This window comes from Schistocerca piceifrons, chromosome 1, assembly GCF_021461385.2.
Source record: "Schistocerca piceifrons isolate TAMUIC-IGC-003096 chromosome 1, iqSchPice1.1, whole genome shotgun sequence".
NCBI classification, from domain to species: domain Eukaryota; kingdom Metazoa; phylum Arthropoda; class Insecta; order Orthoptera; family Acrididae; genus Schistocerca; species Schistocerca piceifrons.
Genome location: NC_060138.1, coordinates 18814326 through 18834451, shown reverse-complemented (window position 1 = coordinate 18834451; position 20126 = coordinate 18814326). Strand labels below are relative to the sequence as shown.

Here is a 20126-nt window from a genome sequence, read left to right as displayed (position 1 = left end):
CCGTCCACTACTAAATAGGTGATCCGTCAGCGTCTATTAAAGAGTCGTGTAAACTGGTCCTTTCCTTTACTCAGATTGTGCCACAAATTTCTGTTCTCCTCACTTCCGTTCACTACCTCCTCATTAAAAATGTTGTAAATCTGTGGTAAGCTCCTATGGGACCAAACTGCAGAGGTCATCGGCCCCTAGGCTTACACACTACTTAATCTAACTTAACCTAACTTACGCTAAGGACAACACACACACCCATGCCCGAGGGAGAACTCGAACCCCCGACGGGGGGAGCCGCGCGGACCGTGACAAGAGGCGCCCCTGACCACGCGGCTACCCAGCGCGGCACCTCCTCACTAATTACGCGCTCTACCCATCTTCAGCATTCTTCTGTGACAAATGGTTCAAATGGCACTAAGCACTATGGGACTTAACATCTATGGTCATCAGTCCCCTAGAACTTAGAACTACTTAAACCTAACTAACCTAAGGACAACACACAACACCCAGTCACTACGAGGCAGAGAAAATCCCTGACCCCGCCGGGAATCGAACCCGGGAACCCGGGCGTGGGATCTTCTGTATCATCACATTTCAGAATCCCCTTTCTCTTCTCTTCTGTTCCGTGTATTGTCCATGTTTCACTTCCGTACGTGGCTACGCTGGAGACAAATACATTCAGAAAAGACTTCCTAACACTTAAATCTATATTGGATGTTAACAAATTTCTCTCCTTCATAAGCGCTGTTCTTGTCAATAGAGTCTACATTTAATATCCTCTCTACTTCAGCCACCATCAGTTATTTGGCTGCTCAAATAAAGAGAATCATCTACTTCTGTGTTTCGTTTTCTAGTCTAATTCCCTTAGCGGCGTCTCATATAAATTCACTCATCTGATTATTTTGCTTTTGTTGATCTCATCTTATACGCTCCTCTGAAGACACTGCGCCTTCCGCTCAACTGCTCTTCCAAGTTCTTTGCTGTCTCACGGAACTGCACGATCATTGGCAGTCCTCGAAGGTTTGTCTCACTCGCTTCTCAACCACTGCTTCCCTTTTATGTGCCTCGATTGTTAGAATTGCCATCTGATTTGTGTACAAGTTGTAAATAGCGTTTTGCTGCCTGTATTTTATTCTCGATACCTTCGGAATTCCTAGGAGTGTATTCCAGCCAACATCGTCAAAAGGTTTCTGTAACACGACAAATGCTATAAATGTAGGTCGAGGTATCTTGTAAGAGAAGTCGTAGAGTCAGTATTGCTTCGCGTGTTCCTGCATTTGTGCGGAACCCAAACTAATCTTCCCTAATGTTGGCTTCTACCAGATTTTTGAATGTTCTGTAAATACCTGTACTTCGTGTCGCTATTCTACAACCATAGTTCGGTAATATACACACCTGTCAGTACCTGCTTTCGTAGGGATTGGAATTATGACATTTTTCTTCACCTCTGGGGGTATTTCGCCTGTCTAGTACAATTTGCACACCAGGTGGAATGGTTTAGTCGCGGCTGACTCCCCCAGAGATGTCAGTGCTTCTCGAGGAATGTCGTCTCCTTCGTTGGTGTTATTTCCACTTTTCGAGTTCTTTTACTGCTGTGTCGAATTATTCTCTCAGTATCGTATCTTCCCTTCCTGTAATACTACACTGAAGATCATTTCGGTTGTACACGTGCTCTGTAGATTCCTGCCACTTTTCAGCTTTCTCTTCTTTGCTTGGTGCTGGTTTTCCATCCGAGCCCTCGATAATGCAGGAGAGCTGCGTGCCCTGGGGAAAAATTCCGGCCGTCGTTTCCCCTCGCTTCCAGCTCGAGAGCTGTGACAGTGGTACTCAGGCGCAGCCTGCTCGAGTCACTCTCTCTCAACAGGGCGCAGCTGCAGCTGCAGCCACTGCTTCAGACAGCCTCTGGTCGGGGCCTCTGGCGACGCCACATCAGCTGCCTCGCCTGACAAATGTCGCCAACGCCCGGCTGTCTCAGTGTACATGTAAAAAGTAGAGTACTTACATTTGTGGTACGTTACCGAGAGTGTAACAGTCGCTCCCAGCTGAAGGCGGTAGCTGCAACTGGTACGACCGGCAGTTGCACGTGCTGTGACGTACGCCACGGGGCCGTGTATGCTGCACGTGGGCAGCCGTCTGTCCCACAGCACCCAGTACAACACGTGTCAGAAACAGCACAGCGTGACTCCGGCAGGCACCCACCGCACCGCACACACGTCAGGCATCCGACAGAGAGCAAATTAGCGACGCATTTGTTAACACCTTCCTAGATGTAACACTATTAGCGTTGCAGCAAGTGAAGCCAGCTATAGATTGAGAACAACCGAGGTAGTACAGTCTGCAAAATGCCTGATTGTCAGTTCCCTTAGGGCGACTGTCAGTATTAATGATGAGATACGTTAATGGTACTGTGAAATGGAATACGCATTTGTTAAGTTCAGAGGAAGACTGTCTACTTACAATTGTGTAAACATAAAATATATTCGTACGTGCCAATTCAGAAACGTGGATAAAACGAGGTACGGAGTGATAAGAAAAAGTCAGATGGATGGCTACTGGCGCGCACCACCCTTATAAAAATGGTACATTTTTCACCTACGGCATTAAATTTTCAAAACAGTTTCGTAGAGGCCCGTGGGATCACTATCCATACGAGATATTTTATCGGTCGTTTTCTTCTCGTTGCTCCGTCTTGTGACGGTTGCCTCCAGTTTGCAGCCCCTACAGCTCCCTGGTCGGTGCGCTTGCGTGTCCGCAGGCACCTGGCGCTGTCTTACGCGCAGCAGCACGCCACCATGGCCAACCGCAGCCGCCCCGGCTGCGACAGGGGGGACGACTTCAGCTTCGGCAAGCAGGGCGGCATCACCAACGGCGCAGCCTGGTACAGCGTCCAGGGAGGTCAGTAGCCGACGAGCACTTCTCGCTTACTTCCAGTTGCGGCCTATCTCCTTCCTGTTCATTAGTTTTCAGCTCGGTGGTGGTCACCATTTAGAGAGGTTTGTCAGTAACAAGGATGACGCCGTCGACCCTTCTGAGGCGTTTATTTATTTCTGACCTCAGGCACATTCGTACATCAAAGTAGCTTAGTTTGGTGTCTCATAATGATTAAACCACAAATATACGACAGGTTATGTACATTCCTAGTTGCAATTAGAAACAGAACTATCTGCTACTATGTCTATTAAATTTTCCCGGACCAGTTGTCGGTCACAGAGAGGTGAGTACTGCAGTGTGGCACTTTTCAGTCGGCACAACTCTCTTCATTTCTGCAGAATCGTGATGTCAGCACTGTTTACCCTTCGCTTTTGTTTCTGGTACGAAGGACATTCACAGGTCCAGTGTCCGTTCGCACGAGAAAAGACAGTCTAGCGGTCTACAGTCACAGGCCTTTCAAAAAGAATGGCAGTGGCGGCAGAAAGCGATGAGAATTCTCAGCCACATTAGCGATGGGAGTATTGGAACGAGACCGCTCTCATTCCGAAGTACCGTTATCCGAGATGGCGGCGATGACGTCATCCAAGATGGCGGCTGTGACGTCACTCGAGATTTCGCATTTTGGCGGGAAGTTTGAATTTTGGCGGGAAAGTGCCACGCCCCCCTCCTCCAGAAGATGGCCCGAAGTTCAAATTCCAGCAGGATAATGCACCACACCACTCTTATCTACACTAAGTAAAGAAAATGGCGGGAAAATAGTACTTGTCTTTATTCCTCACTGGGTCTGGACTCCAACTGCCACCACAGGGCGCTCTCCTGGTGTCAGGTGATGACGCAAGCACCGTTATTCGAGATGGCGGCACGCAGTGTGTTCACCACGAGCTCCAGAGCCCAGAGGGCGCTACCGTGACGACACGACATCGTCTGCTATCTCTGTAGCGACTGATAACGCCACAGCCTCAGACCCGCACCTTAATAGTCGCACCGGACACAGCATTCTGTAAATATGCTAACGAATTTAACTGAACACAAGTGACACCAACATTGCGTATCTAACCTATCAATTACCTAACTACTCAATTCCATTTCAGTTTTAATCATATTCATAACTCAATTTACAATTCCAATATTCAATGATAAAATGAGAAGTTCCACATTTTTCCACTATCAGCGCGGTGTTCATTCGTGACCTAGCACACCCCCCCCCCCTCCTCCCATCCATCCTTAGAATGCTGCACTCCTGTTCGATGCTCCATTAGTCACGTGATTCGACTTCATAGAACCTAGGACCTGGAATCAACCATCCGCCACATCCCCCCACCAGCCCATGTTGTCGGGCTAACGAGTGCTAACGTGCATAGTGCATGACGTAATCCAAGATGGTGGGGCAAAATAGCGGGGAAACGACTCTCTCTATTAAGGGCATAACTTTTTATTTTCCAATCAATGTCTTCACCGCAAGATCTAGACTCCAACTGACCTACTACACATTACTGCCACCACAGGATACTGTCATCCCTCCTGTGACCTAATCCCAGATTGTGGTCTGTAGGAGGAAAATGGCGCGAAAATGGCTCAGATTCCGCTGGGCTGCTAGGGAGAGTAAAGAAGTAGTGCACTCTATTTAGTTTGGAATATTTTGTTTAGGGATCGAATATATTTATCATACTGACGCAAAATACTCGTCACGTTGCAACGTATGAGGGGTTTATTGTATAATTATCGACATATTGAAAAATATCTATTGGTAGTCTTAGTCGACCATGAGTTGCTATCTGACTTAAGTTGGCTCTGTTTAAACGCGCGGTTATGCTCCCAGTATCATTTGCATCGAAATTATCATTACACTCTAATTATTAAACAAAAAATGGTGATTGCTAGCTACGAAATCAATAATGCGGTGATTAGCATATGATACCAAATTAAGATTTATTCAGAACAGGATGAGCAATATTTCTAGCACAACATGAGAATACAATACACTCGCTAACCTAAGTAACCTATCATTGGCACAATGCATCCTCTTTTCCTAACTCTTAAGTCAACACTGAACCCGCAAGTGCCTCTATTGCAGTTCTGCCTGAACGGACACAGACTCAGAGAGCGCCAGTCAAAGAGCTAGCGGAATACGAACTCATTTAGAATTACAGTGCCCTACTTTGGCTGATGATTGCTAATATCAGCGTAATTTTCCGTGATGATTACGACGGTCGGCCCAGCCAACGTCGTGGTGCCGTCTTTCCCGTGAGCGAGCTTGGCTTTAGTCTCCAACGTGGACGTGGTTTGCGCCCGTAAACTCCTGTACGTAAGTGTTCAATTGCGGAGTTCGTCACTAGTCAATACTCAAGCTACTTGCACATATGCCAAGAGTAGTTGGTCGACTCAAGTGCGCGGCAGCAAAGGTACTCTTCAGATTGCATACGAACACCACAAGTTAGTACAAATCTGTTTCCCTCCTCAGAGGAACAGATGTGGAGTCGTATGCTCTGAACTATTCAGACTTGGAGAGTAACCACTGGACTCAATGCCGGCAACTTCTCAAACCTACTTCTCTCCACGCTCCCCAAGCAGGGCAGCAAGACACCGCGACTGCTCTCCTCCACAGCCGACCCCAGAGTCCTCCTTCAGAGTTTTTGCAAACCTGGCCGTTCTTCGCCACATGGGCCCGTTCGCGTTGGTAGCCAATCACGACACAGACTTCATGTATCCGTGCGCGTTTGTACCCAACCACGACACAGAATTCTCCCGCGGTTACTGTTGCCGCCAAACTTTTAACACGTATCTCTACGCGCTCTGCGCCAATTCCGTCACAGTCTTCCGCAAATTTTCCACTGTGGCGCGAAATCGTCTTTCTCTCTTTCGCATATAGCTCCTTCTCGCCTCTTGTTGTGATGGCCCAGCCTCTCCGAACGTCTTTGGTGGTCTGAAGTGCCAGCCGACAAAGGGGACCGGCCGCGGCCATCCCGTTAGTCTGACGTGACGTAAGCAACTTCCTTAGGGGTTCCGGCCGTGTTGCAGCCGCTGAGCCCATCTCGTTAGTCTGACATGACACATACAACTTCCTTTTCTGTGTCCATTCTCTCCTACCGGTGGGCCAATTAACAATTATTATTCGGTGTTTTAGTACTGATTTAGCATCATGCAAGGTGCAAAATCTGCTATCTTACAATGTTGTGCTTGGGGCCACAATACACAGTCTGCATACACACAAACAACTCCTAATTTACACAAACAATTTAAGTACAGACATTCAGACTACTACTAAATAATTCAGCACAGTTATGTCTAAACACACTTAGTACACGTAAGCTGTCCAAATAACGCATAGCACAGCCTACAGACCTGCTCGCAAAATAAGTCAACCAACACGTGCAAGCACCCTCCGCCAACCCCTGCCCAGTAGAGCGCACAGGCAACCCCAACGACGTGGCGCGGTCTTCAGCTGTCAAACCACGCACAGGCCCCCGCCCGGGTCCCGCAAGCATGAGGTGGCGACATCTCATTCGTACTTCATTTCTGAGAAATTCCTATCCAAATACGTGTTCACCTAGACACACGTGCTGACGTGATCGGGCGGGAGCGCAGCCGCGAGCTGCCGCCGGACGCAGGCGAAAGTCGTGTGCAGGCGCCGTTGATGATGCGATCTTGTTTACAGTGTGCGCCCAGCAAGCAGGGCCACGTGCATGGGGCCTTCCTCGTTACCCTCACTCTAACCGTGCGATCCGGTGAAGACACTGCAGGAATCCATTCCAGAATAGCAGAACCTGCTTTCTTTTTAGCGATCGTAATGGACCATACGCGACGTTTTACTGATGCTCGCCGCGCATAGCTACTTACCATCGCAAGCACAACATTCTTAATCTTACATTCAAGCCACATTGCTATCTGAAATAATAACCAAGTCGAACTCTAGTAAATTCCATGGTCCCCCAGAAATACTTAGCGTGCTCTTTTTTAGTAGTCTTCTCTCAGCCTGTATGCACGGAAATTCTTGCCCTAACAGAACCTCTTTACGAAAATAACGCACAGTAGCGTCCAATGCTGTCTTCCTCGCGGACCTAACGTGATACCCACTCCATCACGTGATACCCATCCTGCTCTCAACATATGCAAATGTTCACACAGCTGTGTAAAGGCTCCCATATCCCAGCACAAAACATGTGAATGAATCCAGCATTATCATTTGCTCTTATCGAATTTACTCGCCGAATTACTGATGCCGCTGGTATCCAAGCACCATCCACCTCTTCTTTCTGGGACTTTCAGAGGTAAAATTATTTTCCACAGATGGCTAAATTGCATTACAATTAAACCCTTAAACTTGTTTATAGATCATCAAATACACACCATACCCACAACGATATTGGAAGCCAGGAACATATGTGCTGGTGTAACTACAATTAAATATTACCATAGCTGCTACAGTCTGACACCCATCGTTGTACAGTTAATGTCTCCCCTTGACGGCTGTGCTTCTCGAACCAATTTTACTGTCTATAGCACACATAATTCTCAACATAAGAAATCTCTCTCGATTATCCATGTGATCAATCTATACGTCCCTAACTGTAGCACACACAGTCATCCTCTCTAGTCATGCCACAAGATAAACAACACTAACTTAACAATCCAGTATATACACATTTTACACTAACAGTGCAATTATCTTTTGTATCTGTACAGCACCTGAAAAATTATCGTATGCCTACACTCGTACAAGCTGTATGTCACGATGCTCCCCAGTCCTAGGAAAGCACCGTCCACCTTTTCTTTCTTTCTGCAGACGTGACATTCAGCCGCAATAAACTATTTTACACTGTTCGCCATATTGCACCAACAATTAAACCTCGCAAAGTGCCATACACATCATCAAATATGTAAAGAAAACTACTCATGTACACTGTCCTCCCACTCATGGCAGGAGCTTGAATATTAGTGTGTGAAACCGATCTCCAACTCAGCAATATGTCAATGCGTACCGTCTCGATGTAGTAAACATACAATTCCTATCCTATGGCATGCAAAATCACCCCTTTTACATGAGAAAGGCGTCACTCAATCGAAGTCACTCTCACAACTTATGTGCAAAGACAATCTCGTTTCCCCTCGGTACAAACGAGCTACTGTTTCTGGTCCGGCCCTGTATGCTTACTTGCTTTTCTACACCCATCTCCAGGCAGACTCTTGTATTACAAGAACACACCTATTTCGGCCATAATATGATATCATTTTCGCGTACTTCTCGATATCAAGCACACGGCAGTAGAAGCCCGATCTTTGATCTCGCTGATCTAACAAATTCCAAAACATCCCTATAATTTACAAGCCAACTAAGGTCGTTCCCATGTCTAGAGAACAGGCAAACATGTTTTCCACATGCCACATGGATACACCACAATCGATCTTCTTTCAACTAAATAAAGGCCCGAAATATACAGAAGCAGTCAACCGAACAATTTACATGGAAGTGAATAACAGTCCACCTCAAATGCATCTCCATCCACAATATTCTCAAATTTCTACTTGATCACGAAAGCTGCCCATCTTATGATCACGGTCTCAATTGAACATCATTCGACAATGAGCTAAGTATCGGAAGTACACCCTACTGAAGGCGGTGCCTCTGGAAATGGAAATATCTGCACCTGCCTTATGACTGGACATACTCTTCCATTTGCTATCACAGTATTCCAAATCAAATCCATACCTTCCCTACAACAGGGCATAGTCATCTCCTTTCCACAAACACATACTTTATAAACCTGATGCTCAAATACGGACATATCACGCAACCACCACTACTACTAATTGTAATATTTGGTCAATAAATCATTGCCTAAAATGTGAAATAATACGGACCAGAAATCAGCGATGTGTGTGCATGTCCCTTATGTTCTTCTTGCGAGTCCTACCAGCATGTCATAGAAAGAGAGACGTTATCGACCAGATGCTATAGAGAAAAACCCGATCGCAACAACTATTGCATGTTCCTTCCACACGTGCTCCTGGTTCTACAGGTGCACACAAGTATCCATGTTAAAAGCTATACCCGCTTTACAAATTGTGGTATGACATTACCTCTGAATTAACTAGTTTTCTTTTTTCTGGACAAATACCGTAGCGGTGATCGTAGGAATGTGTAAGCCCACGATCCAACCTAGTGATAAAATTACCGCATTCGAAAGTCAATCGGCTAAGGAACGTGGTATGTAAGCGGTATTTGCGACTCCATGACACAGCCCAAGGTAAATAATTCTATAGCATTTCTAGCGCATTCTGTCTCGAGATCATATCAGATGTTCAGCGATATATCCTCTGAGTTATAGCCGATGACTGACTGAGAAGGAACACAAACAGTAGTAGTAGTAGATGATGTGCTGATTGAGATCGTAAGAAAATGTACACTAGTCTCCCTGATCTGTAGTGTCACGCTATCCGCTAGAAATGTTGCCAAGTCATTTGGAATCTGGTCGTTCCGTTCAAGCACATACCCGCGTTCGATCCTACTGACAGTTCCTTTAATTATTAAAACCGCTACTGAATGATATTTCTGGCACTGTCATATCTCGAAACGAGTAACGTTTCCCGAACCTAGCTGCTACAGTAAACTTCCAACTTCGTTTTAGTGACCCCCTACGCATCTTGCAACTGATTCCATTTCTACAGCTTTGTGAATGTGATCGTCCAATTTAAGTCGGAACTGAGCAAACGTCGGAGAAAGACATATCCACCACCTTCTTCAACCCATGTAGAAACAGAACGACCTTAGTTAGTGCAACAGGAGCGTGTTTTGACCATTCGGCGGAAATGCGCGCAATGTGGCACGTCCCCAAACTACATACAAGTACTACAGATCCGCGCCCATTCAAATCCGTCAGCCCACCATGTTAACATAGTTATTCTCTACCCCCCAACAGAAAAATATTACGAACTATAGAAGCTCATCCCATTTAGAAGTCAACTAGGCACCGATCCTGGTGCAATGACGACCAGCTGCGCTGCGATCTAGTGCAGAGAAGGAGAATGCACAATACTCCCCAGAATAGCACAGCGTGCAGCCAGCCAAGCATCCCTAGCGGCATATACAGTCCCTCTCCCAATTTACACCTCAAACTGCTGCTGCTACTGCCTCCTGTGTCTTACGGCGGGACCCATAACATGCCACACATCTGCTGATTTTAAATAAAAGAGACTTACAACACAAGCAAACTGGAAGACTTGCTGTAGGTCTCCAAACTATTGTCCGAAGGTGCTTCACGAACTCTACATTTAGACTCGTCGCTCACACTGATGGAATAGCTGACGGCTATGCGTTCCCTTTCAACTCATTCCTCTTATTTTCGCTGTAGCAACCCCCAGAAGTTGCTGTCCATCCACCAAAACTTTTTCCCCAACTCAAACAAGCCATATCAGTCAATCATTACCTGCTAACGAATCTTAGGATGGGATGGAAAAGGCACCATCTATGTACTCTAATAATAAAAAGCACACTTGATAGCCCGAATAATTTTACACTAAGTTCAACAGCGGCCAATGATGTGACAGCATGTTTCCCCAATTTCAGTATCATAGCTAAACCATGCCCTATCCACGTTGCAAGTGTCATTGCGAACATGGATAGATGACTGAGCAGTACGTCCATTCAGTCTTAATTCTCGATCACACAAATCGTCAAAGTATACCAGACAGCACTCCACAATCTCTATCACGTCGAGCATAGTGTTTAATTTACGATCTATCTCTCTGCGTATGGTAGTCACAGAGCATTCTCGCTGTCTTCGGGCAAAATTAGAGAGTGAAAGACCCTCATCACACTGTCATTGACCAACCTTACCTGCAGCACCGTTAGCGAATTAATCTGCAGCCAACCAGAAGAAGACCGCTATACTCCACGTCTCGTGAACAAAATTGAGCTTTCCGACTCCTATCCCGTCCAAGTGCACGAGATTTCTCGAGATGCAACCATGTGGAGGAGCTTAGCACTCCTTATCGATGTATAGTAACAGATTTAAAAGTGACGTCATATAATAGCAGACAGTTAAGATGAACAACAAATGATTGATTTTTATACGCGATGGAGCCCCAGACGGATGGAGTTCGACGCATCTTTACGTAAATCAACCAAGCTATCAACTCTACAGTCTAGGATCGGCACCGGGGAGATATTTGTAAGAGAGAGAACATAAACACACGCTCTCCTAAGGATACAACGATACAACGTGTTAGCTCGTGTGCGTTTGCGACTTATCAGACGTATGGAATTGTAGCATCGTTAATGTTACAGTGTGAGAAATATATTTCAAGCGCATGATCAGTTCGAAACATAGAGCAAAATTCCTGCAGATGACTTTGTTGCTAGGAAGTCTGAAAGAAACCTGTAAAGAACCAAAGCTATTGATGTTTTTCTACGATAAACTATGTCATCGAACCGTAAAACGAGAAAACTACTTCCGTAAAACATTTGCTCTGCATGATACGAGCACTACATAGCTTTACGGAGACGTATAGTGTCCAATGTTCACATCTGACCACGATTCAGAAATTATACTATGCCTGCATCGGACCTATATAAAATGATGGTTAGTAGCGGGGGATACCTGGTACAACGAAACAGATAAACGCATAGCAGCAGCCTCCGACATGTGAAAATTACAAGTCATTCCGTCACTAACTCTGTAAACAGCACATGTGTCGGGCAAATGTGTACACGGGGATTGCAGCGCCTCACAAGCACCTATCGCTAACTTAGTTATGACGCTGAAGTCTCAATTTTACACCCAGGATGCGACAGGGGGCATCACATAAATCAAAGTTCGTTTAGAGCAATGTGTCACGTTTAATCACACATGAGATGGAAGTCCTCTGATGACTGATAGGTTTACTATTAACGATCGCAAGTAGACAGTGCTTTAATCCACATATAGAACACGTGGCTGTATACGAGTAGAACGAAGGCTATGTCACACTGGAAAAAAATTAACCTGCGGCAACTCCTCCTTTTCTAGAATGATATCAGTCAACCATTAAATCGTACCTCGTTACAGCTGTATCCCAGTCGATCACCCCGTCCACTCTCAGTTATCCTTTAACGCAGATGCAAGTAATTTTAGACGTAAATCGTTGTTTGTCCTCCTGAAAAGCATCAAATACAGTAGTCAACTCGCGTGTATCATTGGTTCCTCAATACGCATACAGTATAGTACTGCCTCAACGGAAAAAAATTGACCATCTCCCTGATTCCATTCGTTTCGACGTTTTCCCGGATTCCTCCTGTTGCCGCATACGTGCTCAGATGCTCAAGTTGTTCAGCGCGAACAGGAAGCTACCCAAGTACTTCCTCAATTTCACAGCACTTCGGTGTATATTCTGTCAATTTATACCTAATCCGTCGTCTTTATTCGGAATTATATCGGTTTTAGGTCAGATCTAGCCATGCGATCACGACATAAGAACCTCTTTCTGTGTTCTAAATTTGACTGTAAATGTAGCACAGCCGCCAAGACCTAGCCCAAATGCACTGATCGGGAGGCGTAATGCAGCCCTGTACTCGACTGTGTCCAGCCACCTCCACATTCGGAGAGCGTTAGCCCCGTTTTCTGCATGTCTATGTATAAGCACGACATGCAGAAAACAGGGATCTAAATATGTTAACAAAATTCTTATTAAATCAGACCGGGTGGTTTAGGGTCAAATACGAAGACACATTTACTTTATCCATAATGTGCTTCTCACTTCACAGAACGCTAATTCAGTCAGGTTGCAGTTTACTTACACTGTCACTCTCATTGCTGATCGACTTCACTTTTATTGCCTGGCAAAGTTCACCACCGTCAGTGTAAGTTATTAGCAAGTCGACGGATACCTGAACGCCATAAACTAGAAAGTGAGATTTTGCGGAAGAAACGACGATATTTGTGTTCCTTTTCTACAGGCGTCCAAAGCGTGTAATACAGCTCACCGCCCAACTCTCAAGTACTACAAATGTGTGTTCAGTCGCTACATTGCTACATTACTCAGCTTCATATGGGGGGGGGGGGGGGGAGGAGGGAGCGCTGTATTGTTATTTTGAGATCTATTGCCTTCAGCGCCCACGGTCTTACAGTTACTGATGGGTAAGTTGGGCACCTTAATAATATCACACTCTTTTGATCAGACCACATCACCAGCAGAACTTTCATCCAAAATTGTGTGGAACGTTGCCAAGGACTTCTCAAACGTATCGTAGGTGTGGCGATATTCACCTGCCTCTGTAGCCCAGAGGGTAGGATTCCCTTACGTACGACCAATCCCGAAACTTCTGAACGTCGAGCATGAGTATGTTTCTACTACACAGAATTACCTTAAAAAATCATAGCATGGATGCTCTTTCTGCTAGGTAAAAACACTCGATACTATCTACATCTTATTAAATCTTCTTCCAGCAGTGCTCAAGTAGAAATCAGCGCAGCTTCTATAACGATTCACTCAATGACGGAGACATCAGCTCATATTGTGCTTCCTGTTGCCTATTAGCGGGTAGTTTGGAATAGAGCAAACCTCTAAGCCATGTGCAACCAATTGATTGTCGTGCACCACGCTCCTTGCTTCAGCAAATTCAGCATCACGTCATCGTGAAAAGTGATGTCCTAATTTGTCCTTACTGTTACTGAAGCTTACTTATTGAACAGTCCCGTTCAAATGCGACCTCATTTGTTGTCTACGAAACTACTCCTACCACCTTCACATCAATAGCTTTGGTTCTTTACATGTTTCGTTCAGACTGCCAAGCAACAAATTCGTCTGCAGGAATTTTTCACTATGTTTCGAACTGATCATGCATCATTTTCTTTTGCTGTCTTTGTCAGAAAGCTGACGGGCAGTTTTGGTCAGCGCATCTTGCGCTTGGGTTTTTGATAAAACTTCATTACCTAAAACGCACTCCCCTTCTGGTAAGCCTGCTTGAGCTAACTTTAGTCCTCAAATTTAAAGGGGACATCACAGTTTTTGTGGAGGACAGTGCGTTGTGCTGCTCCAAAATTTCCCTCGCTGTAACGTATGGTGCCAACGGCAGAGCGCCTTGTTTTCTTGAAATCCTAACGTGTGCTGTGGACACAGTGTTGACAGAATGTCGTCGACACTGAGGACGCCTTCCTTGATACTGCATCCATTTTTTGAAACAGCGAGGCTGATTAAGAGGTTCATCGACTACACTGTGCGGCAGATTCTCCTTATCCTTATCCTGGGTTAGGCTCTGCATCACTCTTCTCACAGGGGTCCACATTCAGTTCGTTAGCTATTTTCTCATCAAAAACTTCTGAAAAAACTTTAAAATTCTACACTTCACTAGTAGAATAATGTTTAACAAATCGTGCTTCTATTTTATGTGACTGAAAACAAATAAGTCAAAATAAGGCTTCCAAAAAGAAAAAGAAATCTATCACCGTCCGTCCACATTGCTTGCATGGCACGGAAATTCCTCAGTCTTGGATGTAGAAGTTTCATTGATCACAATAGCTACTTTACTGCAAACATTTCCTAAGACTACCGAGCTGAATTTTGAACCAGTCGAAGAGAGCAAGCAAGACAGTCGCGCTGATTCAAAAACAACATTTCCAGAATACAGGAGAACTCACAAGTTGAAAACTTACAAACACATTCAACAAACACACACAAAGATAACACCACACAGAAAAGAACCAGATGGTACACTATGACCTACACACATTAACTAACACACAGAGTTGCAAACATCCTAAAGAGCCAGGGCTTCCAAATAGCATGTAAGTCTGGGCAGACCCTCCAATCACATACCAAGAGGGACAAATTCCAACAAAAGCCCTCCAGTCACACCTAAGCCAACCAGCTACCAAGAGGGACAAATTCCAACAACCAGGAATATATAATCTTGAATGTCAAAGTTGTGACATACAGGAATTTTAAAACACGATACAAAGAACATACCAGCTGTTGGAAGTACGAAACAAACCATTTCACATTTGCAGAACATTTAAAACACCACAAACACCATCCTACAAACATGGAACAAGAAATAAATATAATGAGAATAAGCAACCATGACAAACATCTTATACAAACGCAAGAAAACTTCCACATCCAGAAATCCATAGCAGAAAACAAACACGTGATAAATGAACAAACACACTTCAGCACAGGCTCCGTACTACACTTAATAAAGGAAATGATAAGATAAAAAAATTGAAAAAATCGTCCCTCTCACACAACCAGGGGAAAAAAATATCTCTCTTCCCCCTTCGCCTTCTGGACACACACACACACACACACACACACACACACACACAAACACACACACAATCAGCCCACAAAACAAGCAAAAACCACACATACACACAAATGCATACACAAACAGATCACAGGTACTTCAATAATTACACCCGAAAGTTTGGGAATAACATTCGATCTTTGGCAATACCATCTGACAGTCGGCAACACAAACCAAGACATTGCATGTTCAGTTCACAGAGCTGTGAAATGTGGGAAAAACCGGAATTTGGCATTTATAAGAAGAAGAACAACACCAAAAATACAACAGGAGCGTAATATGTGGGAAATCATCCACGCAACCTGTAAGTACAGTTCAAAATATTACTACTTAATGGGAAACACCAACCAGCAGAACTGTTTATAACCTAAACGTACAGTGACGAAAATGTAAATTAAATAGCAAACATATGTACATATTCCAGAGCACTGACGATGCCTTGCAGTGGCTGCACTAAAATTGTGTTTTATTCAGTTTCTGTCAGACGGCCATAAGTAAAGATTATCAATTTACCGTAATAAAATCATTACGTTGTAAGTCAAAATGTAGAATAACATCCTCGAAAGTGCAGATTCGTAAGTATAATTAGACAATTATAGAATAGCCGGCCAGAGTGGCCGAGCGGTTCTAGCCGCTACAGTCTGGAACCACGCGACCGCTATGGTCGCAGGTTCGAATCCTGCCTCGGGCATGGATGTGTGTGATGTCCTTAGGTTTAAGTAGTTCTAAGTTTTAGGATACTGATGACCTCAGAAGTTAAGTCCCATAGTGCTCAGAGCCATTTGAACCATTTTGAATTATAGAATATGTGTTCAGCGTCTCAATTGTTTTTGTCGCCAGATAAACATGGAACTATTCCACTGCACTAGTATCTGGAAAGTTCATATATCCCTTCTGAAATATATTTATATTAACATCAGTTAATTAGTTCAGTAAAGTAATAAAAATGTCAATTAAGTTGTGTAGCTCACCAAGTGAGATGAATAATTTATAGGTGCAATGCAATGTACGATATAGCATCAGCATGCACTAATCGTATACGTGTCTCAACTTGTTAACACTTGAAAACAAAATGGACGCTTGTCTATAAATCGTTTTACCTTTATATATTTCATAATGGAGATAGTACAGTGATCGAAAACATACGTGCGAAGTGTCAAAATGGCTCTGAGCAGCATGGGACTTAACATCTGTGGTCATCAGTCCCCTAGAACTTAGAACTACTTAAATCTAAGTAACCTAAGGACATCACACACATCCATGCCCGAGGCAGGATTCGAACGTGCGACCGTAGCGGTCGCGCGGTTCCGGACTGAAGCGCCTAGAAGCGCTCGGCCACCGCTGCCGGCCTGCGAAGTGTCTTCAGATTGTATTACGCTTTGTATGTCGGGGATTACTTATTAATATGGCAAGGTTCCGAGATTTAAGTCGAGTGATTATGTTGTGTACTAATAACTGAAGGTCAGTCACAGCGGCGCAGGTGAAGATCGGGGTCCACGCCACAGTCAGAACTCCAGGAGGAGAGCTGATTTGACCAGGTAATTGCACGCCAAAGAAGCACGAAGCACACAGTATTTTGCACTGAAACTGGAGAGAATGAGTGTTCCAGGATTGGCTATCAGATTTCATCTTTTAACAAAAGTATCAGTTAAAACAGTTACAAAGTGACCGTCTCTTGACATTTACAAAACCGTGGTAGAGTCAGAGTGGGGATGAGCGACAATAGAGCGAGGGGCGAGCACGGGGAAGCGAGTGTGGCAGGTCGCGGCGGTTCACCTGCCGACCTGTGTCAGCCTGAAGCGTGCTGAGCCCACTGTGCTGAGGGCTGGCCACACGGCACGTGTTGCAGCGGCCAAACGTGACACATCGCGTTGTCGTGCCCGGCGCTGTTTCTTGTGGCTGCCCTAAATGGACTTTCCTATATATTTTTACGAGCGAGTTTTGAGGGGAACCCTAAAGATGTGACTCAGGTTTCCATCACCTAGCTGGTCCCAACTGCCATTTACCTCTCGGCAGCAGTATCTCGGGCTCACAGCACCCCCTTCTGTACAAAGGAACCTATATAAAGGTGACCACCATCGTGTTGAAAATTAATAATTATATATTGTGAGGAGTTAATTGAGTAGGTTAGAAGGATAACTCACATGCTCCAAAAACATAAATTTTCACAAATGACTAAAAACGTGTTATAGATGCATCGTGCGCATGTCCCATACATACAATGGCTATAAATCATTATGTGTATTTCAGATTATGTTTGCTTATTGAGAAATTACAATTATTTAAGGTTATGTTATGGATCATGTGAGTTTTGTTAATGAGCTATGGAACATGTACGTTTTCACAATCCTCATTTTGGATCTTGTGAGTTTTGATACTGAGCTGTTTGGACGATGTTGGTTTCGCGGCACCTATCGTATTGCGACTCGATATGCAACACTTTTTGGTTCCGACTGCAAGCCACTTTCTCTTCTACAGTGTTCCAAAGAAAGAGTCCTATAAATTCTTAGTGGAGGAACAAATGAAGCCAATAACAATAATCAGTTTAATTTGAAAACAACGAAGAAAACAGGATATTCTAACCTCATTCGTTTGGCTTCCTGACTCTTCCACATTTCTGAATGCTGTGAACGTTTCCTTGGCGTTCCTCTTTCTCCAACGGGTGAAACGTTTTCTTCCATGACTTGTGTCTCAAATCAGTTTTATTCCAACCGCTATCTTGGATTATATTCTCCAGAATGACTGAACAAAACAGAAAACACACTCCACTGGCATCAATATTTACTATTACACAAGAAAATCGCGACGAGTGAGTTAATCGCTGATTGGTCAAGATGAGGTACGGGACAAAATTCACAAGATCCCGCGGATCATGAGATATTTGAAACTAACCATGAAGTTTAACACCGGTTTTCTCAGGGATCTTGTGCCAAATGTGAATAACTGTTTCGTGAATTATGTTCTATGTATAAAGCTGTATCAGAATATGTCGGCATCTCAATTTTCATTATTTTGGAGCATGTGAGTTATGACTCTAACCTACACAATTCAAAATTAAAATAACCCACACATACATTCGTGGCTAAGTAATAATATTATATAACTTCTGAATCTCTCTCGACTTGATAGTACATAGAAAATAGTTATGCAAACTTTTGAGTGTATTAAGTAATAACGTACTGCTGAACCGTATGACTGCACGTAACTTTGAGTCACATTATTAAGAACTGCACCCCTTTGAGTGCCACAATGCTAGGCGTCTCGGCAACTGGTGACGAAGTACCGTGAAGCTGTGTACGTAGACGACGGTGTCGGGGAGACTCGGGCGTCTGTTGCAGGCATGCAGGACTTTAACTACCTGGCCACCAACGACTTCGAGATCACGCTGGAGCTGGGCTGCGACAAGTACCCGCCTGCCGACACGCTGCAGCAGGAGTGGCTCAACAACAAGGACGCCCTCATCCACTACATCTGGCAGGTGGGTCGACGGCAGCTGTCGCCTCTATATCTGTGTTTCTGTTCACTACAAGAAATTTCAGAAAACCTAAAATGCGAGATTTGAAACGAGAAAGCGCAAAATGTCAAGTCCTCTTGCAAAAATAAAAATGACCATTTGTTTACTGCAGTATTGCTGTCACATTTATGGTAGGTCGCGCGCGTGTGTGTGTGTGTGTGTGTGTGTGTGTACACACACATTCATAAGCAATATTTAAAAATGTGTTATGCACCTCAATATATAGAAATTTTTTTTGGATCAACAAACCAATACTGAGTTGCGATCCAATGTTCCATGGCTTGCACACGATGGCCCACAGGCTGTGAGAAAAATGAAGCTCACAGGAGACGTGATGAGATGCCCGTGCAACTTCAAACACGTGCAGACCATCGGTAGGTGTCTAAATGATGGATACGCGATTCTCCGCGACAGACAGAACGGCCCCCACGGTGTGTCACCGCTGTCCTCGTTCAGTGCCATTGCCAGGCCTGGCAGGGTGCTGGAGGGGTGTGAACAGCGCCGTCACGTGTCAGCTGGTCACACTGAAGAAACGCGAGGTGCTGCGTACTCGTGTGAGACAGCATTATCGACACTCACCAGGGAATTTGAAACGGGTCTCATTTGGCTAGTAGGTCTAATAGGGGCAGATCCGGTGGCATGTGAAATGGCCGGACGTCGGACCGCACGAGAACGTGACGGCCAGTGTGCCCGACACTAAGGTTGCAGTGGACCGCGACCGCGTCTCATCACCACGAGCGAGGATCGCCGTATTGTTGTACTTCCAGTGTCTTGTAGAGGCACAGCGTGGGGAAGAATCCGATGTGACTTCATTTCACGGCTGGCTGTGGTTGGGAGAACCCTGACTACGCAGCTGTACGTTGCAGACAGCACGGGTCTTCGTGTGTTGCCTGTCACGCGACAGTATCGTGGTGCAATTTTTCAAGAGGACAACGCTCGTCCACACGTGGCACGACTGTCCCCATCTCGGACGTCTACTCTCTCCCAGTGGCAGTTTAGAGTAGACTCAGGCGAGGATAAAACAGCCTTAGGACGCCCCGTCCTACCGGATCAGTGCGTATATCCAGACGAGTGCGGGTGCGACCTCATAGTGATAAAGTTCTTTGTGCGCCTGCCTCGGTTTTGCCTACACCTGGTTTGTGCTCTGGGCTTCGATTTCGTGTGACTGCAGAAGCACCCTCGTGGTTATCTGCGCACCCTGACTGCAAATCTGTACGTCAGTACGGTGATTCGACCTCTTGTGCTGCCACTCGTGAACAGAATTCTAGGGAGCGTTTTCCAACAGGATGACGCTCGCCCGTTTTTGTAATCAGATCTGCTCTACAGAGTGCGTCGGCCTGCTCGATCACCAGACCTGCCTCCAATGGAGCACACACGGGACACCGTCACCCACAAACAGCACTGACCGTC

The 20126-nt window shown here is 45.0% G+C and overlaps 1 protein-coding gene across 1 annotated transcript in view; it reads left to right on the top strand.

The window, feature by feature from the left end:
- Positions 1 to 20126, top strand: part of LOC124789291 (carboxypeptidase E-like) — a 305166-nt gene that overhangs the window by 198862 nt on the left and 86178 nt on the right. The window contains exons 6-7 of the mRNA XM_047256607.1: positions 2747 to 2886; positions 18541 to 18680. Coding sequence (XP_047112563.1) covers positions 2747 to 2886; positions 18541 to 18680 — 280 coding nt within the window. The remainder of the gene's footprint in view (positions 1 to 2746; positions 2887 to 18540; positions 18681 to 20126) is intronic.